Source organism: Urocampus carinirostris, chromosome 10, assembly GCF_059441175.1.
Source record: "Urocampus carinirostris isolate Australia breed hairy pipefish chromosome 10, RoL_Ucar_1.0, whole genome shotgun sequence".
Classification (NCBI taxonomy): Eukaryota; Metazoa; Chordata; class Actinopteri; order Syngnathiformes; family Syngnathidae; genus Urocampus; species Urocampus carinirostris.
In genome coordinates, this window is record NC_142358.1 from 7,026,568 (window position 1) to 7,037,012 (window position 10,445).

Below are 10,445 nucleotides of genomic sequence, written 5' to 3' on the forward strand. Positions count from 1 at the left end.
AAAGGACAACAAATACACATTGTTTGTACGTTTTTTCAGCGTAACATCATTTAGGACGCACAGAGGTTGTGAGGGTTGAAGCGCTGACGAGGCTCCCAGTCATCTATGTCGGAATCTTCATCCTCCTCGTCGTGCTCTTCTTCCGAATCATCCGTGGTGTCCAGGGCGGCAAGCGGGCTGGATGAGGGCACGGCGATGTCGGCTAGTGAGTTGGATGCGGGCAGTTGCTCCTATGGGACAAGACCGAATCCAAGACATGGATGTTCAAATGTTGATCTCTCTTAGTCAATGATAAGATGAACATTTTATGTTTATTATACCCTTGACGAAATCTGTGTTACACTTGTTCTATTTTATATTGATTTGAAGTCATTGAATGATTGCAATGAAGATTACTTGTAATGCCAGTGTTGGTCTAATTGTGGTCACTGTTTGTATCATTGTCACTGTTGGCATAATTGTGGTTTGCATTCACCCATGATGGCACAGGAAGGCTAATCATGGTGCTTTTCCTTGATTTCCACACAATTTAGGGTTGATCTCCTCTAAGAAACAGGAGATTCTTAATAAAGAGAAAGGGCTCAGGCTCGATATGTTTACACTTTGAGGGTTTGTACTGTCCTCTCCGGTTCTCCTTGTAATCCCAAATTTAATTTCTGGTGTCTACTTCCTATATTTTAGGTATCTGTTAAACTCTAAATTAAACATTTACACATTGATTGTCTGTGATTAATTTGGGATGCACTACAATCAACTGATAGGATAAAAAAAGAACCTATGATTGTAACAAGAATAGTGTATATTTTGATGTTTTGTATTCCTAGGGGCATGTCATCGCTACCACAAATTTGCTTAAAGGCAGTTATTGGCCAATGGTCATATTAGCCGAAAGTAGTTTCCCCACTCTGCAATAGCATTTGTATATCTATTTCAATTTTTTATTGGTACTAATATGTATAGCTTGGACAATGCCACTTGATAAGAATGAATGATATACATTTCTTAGCCAAGGCAAGAGTGAAATTCAGTATTAAAACACTTAAATAATGTTTAGAAGTGAAATATTTTGAAATAATCGTAATCATATGGACTCTCTGCAATATCTATTTTGGTGTTATGGTGGTTATAACAATATACTTTTGTTCTAGTTGTTGATAAAGGTCAATTTGTAGTCTCTCCAACAGTAGATTTGGTGACCTGTTTACGAAAACTGCATAGTATTATTCTAATTGTAAACAAAAATAAAGACACAAATTAAAAAAAAAATTGGATTTTCCTTTGTGTTTCATTTATTTCTGATCAGTAACGGTAGGCAAAAACAGTGATTGTGCACCCCTACTAGTTATCCATCCATCTATCCATTATCTGCACTGCTTATTCTCAGTAGGGTCGCGGGGGTGCTGGAGCCCATTCAAGCCATCTTCAGGCAGTGGGCAAGGGAGGCCCTGAACTAGTTGCCAGCCAGTCGCAGGGCACACAGAGACAGACAACTCACTTGCTCATTCCCACCTAGGGACAATTTGGACCGGACAATTAACATGACATGCATGTTTTTGGAATGTGGGAGGAAACCAGAGTGCGCGGAGGAAACTTACGCAAGCACGGGCAGAACATGCAAATTCCGCACAGGAAGGCTGGTAGCTAGATTGGATCCCATGACCTCAGAACTGTGCCGCGGACACGCTAACCACTCAGCCGCCGTGACGCGCCACCCTCCCCCCCTACTAGTTATATTAACAATAATTGAAAAGTTCCTTTCGATTATTAGTTTCTTATACAGTGTCTGACAAAACAAATTATATTTTCAGACAAAAACATGAGACTCACCTCAGGGGATGGTTCCAGGTTATTTTGCACGTCCTCAGCCACATTGCTGAGGACGTGCAGACTGGCAGCGTTCATGTTCTGCCCGCTTGGCAGCAACACTGCCACCTAAAGGGGTATTATAAAAATACTTTATGATTGAAATAAAACTAAAGAAATGATAATTATTTTGTTAGTACCTGCTGTGTTGTGCCGTCCTGCTGAATGTAAGCCACTTGTGGTTGATCTGTGAAAACGGCCTGCAAGGAAATTCATATCTTAATAGTTTAAAACAAAACTCAGACTAATTACCTGATTTTTAAACCAGACTTTACTTACCTGTGTGCCATCCGCGGGATGAATGTAGACCAGTGTGTGCTCAGCAGACTCCACTGAGGTGTATGAGTTTCCGTCGGCGGTGTAGACCACCTGCTGCTGCTGTTGCCCAGGGTCCTCCTGCTCCCCACCATCACCGCTGTATACAATCTGGGCCACCCCACTACCTTCAAAATGGACCTACAAACCAAATATTTACCATACTGTATTTTTTACCCAAATAAAAGTGACTTAGTCATAGTCATAATGTAACATCAATATATTGTTTTTTTTAGAGAAACAAGGGATACAGTATCCCTCCCTTACGAAGCTTTTACTTGACGTTGTGTAATAAGATGTTTGTTTAGAACACGGGTGTCCAAACTACGGCCCACGGGCCAACTGTGGCCCGCAGGCCACGTTTTTATTGGCCCGCAGCAAATTCTGAAAATATAGCTGAATATGGCCCGCACATCTGAGAAACAAACGTTCTCGAGAAAGTTTTCATTATTTTCAAGCACATTACAGAACCGTTCACACGTTGTTACTTGTCAGCATCAGTTCATTTTTGCTTGATTGGGACCTTGGGTAAGGGTTAGGGTTAGGATTAGGGTCATTCCAAGTTCTTGGCTGCATCTACGCACTGATTTCCTAGGGCTGCATCCTACTGAGTCCCTCACTGAGGCAATGTTTTCTTCTGTCCTTGCACTCTTCTTCCTGCCTGAATAAATTCCCCCTGTGGCTTTAGAACATAGGTCCACTACAGTTCCATGCTGTCTGAACTTCTTAATCCAACTAACAATCGTTGATTTTGATGGAAAGTTGCGACAATGGAAACACTTTCGAAACCGTTTCTGGACACTTTGGTATGATTTTGTTGCAAAATAGGTCTCCAGGGAGAATATATTCTGCTGATTTGTCCAAGACATTTTTAGGGCAACTATAGCTGCAAATGATCATCCATAGGTTCACCTTTCATGTCCTGCAACAGAATAGACATTGAAAATTGATTTTTTTATCGAATAAAATATGGGTACGCATCTTTTTGGGTCACCCTGTAGCTTTTCTTTCCTCTGTCTAACAGCATAGGAGCTACACTCAGGTATTGCTGAGGTTTGTATTCGAGACTGTATCGCTATATAGAAAAAAGGTAATCAACATTTTTTTTCTCCTCCTGGCCCTTTCAAAAAATGTTTAAGCCAATGCGGCCCGCGACTCAAAAAGTTTGCCCACCCCTGGTTTAGAACCTCGTTACGGCATTTTCCCCACTATACAACACCAACAACAAAATATTTTGCAATGATCACTACGTATAGTCGTGGAACTGAGCAATTGATCAATGACCAGGCTTTGATGCTAGGTCCTTAGCTTGGCCTTAGGGCCTTAGCTTGACCTTTTAGCTTGGCCTGTCCTTAGCTTGGCCTTTTGATTTTTGTATACCGGAGATGGAATAAGAGCTTGCACTGTCCACTCCACGCATCGGCCCAGTATTGCAGTACCTCCGGGAACGGTGCATTCGCAATGATCGCAACAAGGCTTTAGGGCTAGGACCTTAGCTTAGCCTTTTGGCTGAGAGTAAGTGTCCCGGCTCCTAGGCTTTGTAGCATATAATGAACTGACCGATAACGGATAATGGATAATGAATATTGAAGATAGATCAATAACCCTTAAAAACCCCCAAACCCCCATGCGTATAAGTTATGTCTACAAGATGCCTGTCGATATCATCTATAACGCTGGTCTGTTATTGGTTTGTATCATGGCATCATGAAAATGCAGATACGCAATTGGCTGAAGTACCTCCCAATATGCTTTTCTCCTTATTCAGCCAAGAATGGTGTGTGCTTTAAAAAGAATTTGCAAGTCACCAATAAAATACTTAATTTGCATTGTATTTTTTTTGCTATGGGTCCCACGGCTAATAGTGATGCTAAACACAGAGGTAAAAACATGATAACCACGGAAACAAAATTTGAGATTATCAAGAAATACAAAGAGGGCACACAAATGGCTCAACTGTACTTGCTAAGTTTTATGGCCATAACATATCAACAAATGGGCCTTTTCTCAAAAATAAGGAGGGGGAAACCAGATTTTATATAAATCTTGCAAGTGCAAGTTTTAAAATCGGTTTTACTCTTAATCCGCCATCTCCTTCCCCTTCCGCATCCAGCTGCTGTTCCACGTGACCAGCTCAGGTTATACAAAAGGTATAAAAATGTATTTTTTTTTCTTTACATGTTTATCTATTTGTAAGATTATCTAATTATTTCCACGTGTATAACACATAAGTATTAATTACCATATACAATTTTGTTATTTCAATGTTTGTATCTTGAGCACCGAGGTTCGAAGCCAATTACCAAGGTTTCTATCCCCCCACCGAGTTGTACAGTAATTAAACTTTGCCATCCGCACCTCAGAATGGAATAATGTTGTATCCCAGGAGAGTACTGTTTTTTGGAAATTAAATAACACAGGGTGTGTTTAAATCCCTCCTTCCCTCAATCAAATGCTTCTTTTTTTTCTACCTGAGTGGCATCGGCCGAATCCGTGTTCGCGGACTGACTCCAAACAGTTGATGGCTCCGGCTTGGTTTCCATGGCGATGCAGGTGGCTGTGGTCAGCCGTCGCCACCGTCCGCTGGAATTTGCAACTTAAGAGTTGGAATAATATGGTATTTGTGTATTTATATTTTCTTTTTGCCAGCTGGCACAGTTCATAAAGAGCATCATTAAATTGAGCTTCGTTATAGAGTTGGACCATTTTATACACAATAATAATGCCATTTATGCATTTTTCAGTTGAATACAGCTGATTATTATATATATATATATATATATATATATATATATATATTCACAGATCCATCAACCGCAATCGTCATTGGGGCACATTTAGGAATGGACTGGATCTTTGCCACGACACAAAACAGGCCAGGGACCGTAAACAGAGGAGAAGGCTGCCCAGAGTTGCGTACTCATTTGTGCCCTGACAACCCATGCAGTTAAGGGATCCGTGAAGCGTGATATAGATGAAAAATATAAACCGTATATGTGCGCATGCGTGTGTTTGGTTGCGTGCGTGTGTTTAAAAAAAGATAGTTTAGACAAGCCCTAAATAAAAAAAGGCTTGGTGAAGCAAATTGGCTCCACTACTAAATCATTTTTAGCAAATAAATAGTTTTTATGACTTATGCAATGTTATGTTTTAAAAATGACGTTGATCACCTTTCTCTTTCTGTTCCATGTATAGATCAGACTGTCGACCCTTAAGAATTTAATGTAAATCTTTTAAAATGTATCATGGAATTCTCTCTTGTTTGTGCATCATTATAATTATAAATTCTGTATTATTATCTTCTGTATTATATCTGGTCCTGTGGTGAGGGGCCCTATCTCTCTGGGAGGTGTGAGAATACTCCCGCCGTGGTCGCGCTGCATGTCGTAAGAGGCGACTAAAGTGGAGGGAGCGAGGGGACTGGGGATCCGCTCATCTCTATCTCTACTCCCTAAGGGACAACAGAGCAAGGAAAAGGGGGGCGAGAGACCGAAAGGTCTCGTGAACCCTAGTTATAGGGTCAATAAATGTGAGAGGATGTGGAAGTAAAGCAACTGAGTGGAAGAAAGAGGAGATCGGAAGGATGATGACTAAAAGGAAGGTTGACGTGTTAGCCTTGAGTAAAACAAAGATGAAAGGAAAGAGTGAATTACAGCTTGGAGGTATGTATGGTTGAAAGTTTGGAGTTACGGGTGGACATGCTAGAGAAGGAGTGGCAGTGCTTGTGAGTGAGAAAGTAAAGAAAAAACTGGTGGAGTGGAGATATCTTCCAGATTGATGTGGGTGTGATTAAAGTGGGGTGTAGAAGCATGGATGTTTAAAAGTGCATACGGACCTAGTTCAGAAAGAAGTCCTGAGGAGAGAGAAGAGTTCTGGAAGGATTTGTACAAAAGTGTGGCAAGTGTGAAAGAGGGGTGGAAAGTGGTAATACTAAGTGACCTGACCGCTAGAGTGGGTGATGGAATGGTTGGAAATGTGGTTGATAGATATAGAGTACCAGGAAGAAATGAGAGTGGGAAGAAATTGATTGAGTTATGTCTGAAAAATGAGTTGGTGATTGCAAATAAATTGTTTAAAAAGGGATGTTAATAAGTATACTTTTGTCAGAGTGGATGGTGGTGAGATGGTGGACAGAGCACTGATGGATTATGTAGTGGTTAGGAAAGGGGTGTTAAGTATATTGTTGGGTATGCGTGTTTACAGGGCTGAAATGAGTGGTATGTCTAATCATTTTGATGTGGAAGGACAACTGAGAATAGATGGATCCTGGAGGGCTAGTTATAGGAAGAGTGTGAGTGAAGAGGTGAAAACGTCAGAGTTGAATAAGGGAGAAAAGGAGAGAGAGTTCAAAGAGAGGATAGGGGAAAAGTATGAACAGATTAAAGAAGTTGAGAGTGGAGAAATAAAATGGAAGTGGTTTAAAGAGGCAGTGTTGAGGAGTGCGAAAGAAGTGTGTGGAATGAGAAAAGTTGGTCGAGGTATTAGGAAAGGAAGTGAATGGTGGAATGATGAGGTCTCAGAGGCTTTGACAGTGAAGATATGTGCCTTTGAGGAGTGGCTGCAAGATAAGAGTGGTTATGCGTATGAAAGGTATTAAGTGAAGAAAAGATTGGTAAAAGCAGGAGCGAAAGCAGCGAAAAGGAAAGCAAACGATGAATGTTGTTGAAAGATAGGAGTTAACTTTGAGGAAAGGAGAATAGTGGGTGATTTAAATGTAAAGCCTGTGGAAACGTGGGATGTGCAAGAGGCACTGAAAGAAATGAAAGGGGGGAGGCATCAGGGTTGGATGGTTGTACTGCTGAATGCTTGAAGAAAGGTGGCATGGCTATGATTGATTGGTTAGTACGCTTGTTGAATGTATGCTTTTTAAGTGGTGTGGTTCCTGTTGATTGTTGTAGTGCATGTGTGGTGCCGTTGTATAAGGATAAAGGTGATAAGTATGAATTTAGCAATTTGAGAGGTATCAATTTGTTCTCTGCGCCGGTTATCCTGTATGGAAAAGTCTTGATTAAGAGAATGAGAGGAAGAACAGACAAGGTGGTGATTGAAGAGCAAAATGGTTTCAGGAAAGGAAGAGGACATGTGGATCAGGTGTTTGCAGTAAGACAGGTGTGTGAGGAATATTTTGCAAAAGGTAAGGATGTTTGTTTGGCTCTCATGGAGTTGGAAAAGGCGTATGACACAGTCGATAGAGGCGTTGTAGCAGCTGATGGTAATGTATGGAGTGGGTGGAAAGTTGTTGAAAACATTGAGTTTTTATGTGAACAGCAGAGAATGTGTAAGAGTAGGGAGTGAGACAAGTGAGTGGTTCCCTGTGTTGACTGGTGTGAGACAGGGTTGTGTGATGTCACCATGGCTGTTTAATGTGTACATGGATGGTGTGGTGAGGAAGGTGAATGCAAGAGTATTTGGCAGATGTGTAGAGATGATGGATAACAGTGGAACGGTGTGGCAGGTAAGTCAGTTGTTGTTTGCAGATGACACAGCGCTTGTGGCTGATTCTGTGGAAAGGTTGAGACGGTCGGTAAGGGAGTTTGGAAGAGTGCGTGATAGGCGTAAGTTATGTGTGAATGTTGGCAAGAGTAAGGTGATGAAGTGTTCATGGATGGAGTGGGCATGGCGTAAGAAATCAGGTGTTGAAAGAAGTTGAAAGCTTTAGGTACTTAGGTTGTGATGTGGCTGCAGTTGGTGGAATGGAGTGTGAGGTACTGCACAGAGTGAATCAAGGAAGCAATGTTTTGGGTGCTTTGAGGAGAGTGATGAGCAACAAGAGTATGACTATGGATGTTAAGAGAGGACTGTATGAGAGTGTGATTGTGCCGACTGTGTTGTATGGTGAAAAGACTTGGAGCCTGAACGCAGATTTGAGAGGGAAATTAGATGTTTTTGAGATGAAGTGTTTGAGGAGTATGTTAGGAGTGACAAAATTGGATAGATTGAAAAATGAAATTGTGAGAGACAGAATTGGAGTAGTAGTGAAACTGAGCAAGCGTGTGGATAAGAGAGTACTCGGTTGATTTGGACACATGGAGAGGTTGGATGAGGAGCGAATGTTGATGAGGATCTACAGAGCATAAGTAAATAGGAGACCAAGAGGAAGTCCGCCATTGATGTGGATGTATGGTGTTATGAGTGTACTAGAGGAAAGAGGTCTAAACGTAGTGGAAGCTAGAGCTCTTGTTGGTGATAGGAATGAGTGGTGAGGTGTTGTGAAAGAATAGTGGGATGTTTGGGTGCATTCTAAAGAAAGGGCAGGGCACCTGTATGATGCGGCAGTGGTAAACCAGTGAAAGCTGTCGGGCCCTGCTGGTGAACAGAAGAGTGTGTTGTGTTAGCCTGACTCGAGTGAAATGGCCACTTTCTTGTGTCCCGTTTTATCTGGAGGGACGAAAGCATGACCAACTTGGGTGCCAAGGTGCTTTAACTTGTTTGGGCACATAGGTTGGCCATAGTCAAATTTTGGGGGGTTTTCTTGCTGTCAGCCATCCCTTTCGAGGGATATGACCAGGGTGGAAAGATAGATAGATAATTATCTTTGACAGCTTAATGTTTTAGAGCCATTTACGTTTTTAGGCTATTTTAAATCAACAATAATTGCTTGTTAAATTGACGTGGATGTGTTAAATTCAGGAATACAAAAGCGGAACTTGCAGATTTGCAGTTTTTCCTAATGAACAAATCAAAACAATGGACTAACTAAATTATGATAGCTCTGTTTTCAACTACTGTATATTAGTGTGAATTAATGGTCGGTTTTGCAATACCTGGACTGAAATCCTTTATATTTATGGAAAAAAATAATCTTATGAGTCGATTATTGAAATGATTATTTGTTGGAGCACTTTTTAGCATACTAAGTTATCAGAACTTTGTTTTTCTTCTATACAACTTTGAATGAATGACGTTTTAAAATACATGGATTGAACTAAAACATTTTTTAAAGGCTTTTTAATCGATTATAAAAAATAATCGATTGTTCCGGCGCTGATCAGAATACGCAAGAGATCATACTTAGACTTCAAAATTCGATAAATGTATAAACAAAATGGTTTGTGTATTAAATATGCGTTCTAATATTTAAGATCAATCAAGACGTGTATTTTCTGGCAAGGACAGGTTGTCGGAATGAATGCAAGTTGCATGCTTTGGTCAACCGTCACTCAATGCTCTTCAAGCAGGGGTAAGACACTCCAGGCTCGGCTACAGTTTGCTGGCAAGGCCGTAAAGGAACCGATATCCAGCCACTAACAGATATGAGAGCCCTGGTTACTGTGTGTTGGTGCAGGAAATCCTTAAATTTGTCAAATATATCGAACAAATAACCACAATCGATGAACGGCTTTTACCCCCGTTCAACCAAGGAGGTTGTCGATCCCAACCGGACCATACCACAAATTTGAGCGCAGTACAAACGCGAAGGTACAGTGTTAGCATTTCGGCCTTTAACTACAAATACAAGGCCAACATGAGAAAATGATAACACAATATTCACCGTGTTTTCGACTATTTGGTATAATTGTTAGATATATTCAAAATTAACCAGGAATTCAAAGTCGTATTTTAGTCGACCCACCCGTCACCCGCGCTAGTTTGCCGAGCCCAGCCCTTCAAGGCGAATGTTGAACAAGGAAAACTGGCTCCATTTTGGGTGGGACTATCAGACATGGACGAAGAGCGAACGCTCTAGAAAATAGCTTATTAATCGGCGCAGATGCTCCATAAATCAGTCCAATATTGGACTCGTAACCATATAGGGGATACGTGATACTCACGCTGTTCTTCGAGATGGATAAAATCGTTGATTTTTAGGCGTTTGGAGGAATAAAATCAAGATTGTCTTACCTCAGAATGGTAGCTGCAGCGATGGCCGTATTGCATATATTAACATAATCTGCCTGGCAACTGTGTGATTTTTACTCTCGGATTGGCCGGTATTTTTTATTTTTTAAGTTAAACACAAAAATGTAAAACCATCACTTGGATTGTTTTTTACAGGATTTTATTTTTCAATCATTTCCTTTTTGTTTCTTTAGGGAAAAATATACAATATGTGAGATTTAAGTCCAACCAATGAGAAGTTTGAAACACGCCTGTTAGCCAATCAAAATCCAAGTCTCTTCTGCGGCTTTACCCCAGCCTCTTATTTTAATCGCACTTAAACAGTCATACAAAGTGTTATTGTAAAACGTATAGCCTAATATTATTCATTGCTTTTTTAATATTATATTATAATGTCATATTGTCGCAGGTAAGTAAGTACTGCACAC

General features: G+C 40.7%; 1 protein-coding gene and 1 pseudogene across 10 annotated transcripts in view; one reads left to right on the top strand and one right to left on the bottom strand.

Annotated features, from left to right (window-relative positions):
* Positions 1–10,152, bottom strand: part of prdm10 (PR domain containing 10) — a 30,138-nt gene extending 19,986 nt beyond the window's left edge. For 3 of the 10 annotated variants that reach the window (XM_088346073.1, XM_088346074.1, XM_088346067.1), the window contains exons 1-6: positions 10,021–10,151; positions 4,650–4,774; positions 2,143–2,319; positions 2,004–2,063; positions 1,828–1,932; positions 62–230 (exon numbers count right to left, since the gene is read on the bottom strand). In XM_088346073.1, coding sequence (XP_088202199.1) covers positions 62–230; positions 1,828–1,932; positions 2,004–2,063; positions 2,143–2,319; positions 4,650–4,721 — 583 coding nt within the window. In that variant the 5' untranslated portion in view covers positions 4,722–4,774; positions 10,021–10,151. The other 7 variants (XM_088346076.1, XM_088346072.1, XM_088346075.1 and 4 more) reach the window with 6 other exon arrangements.
* On the top strand, positions 3,479–3,639 carry LOC148357583 (U2 spliceosomal RNA; annotated as a pseudogene).
* Positions 10,153–10,445: the final 293 nt, after the last annotated feature.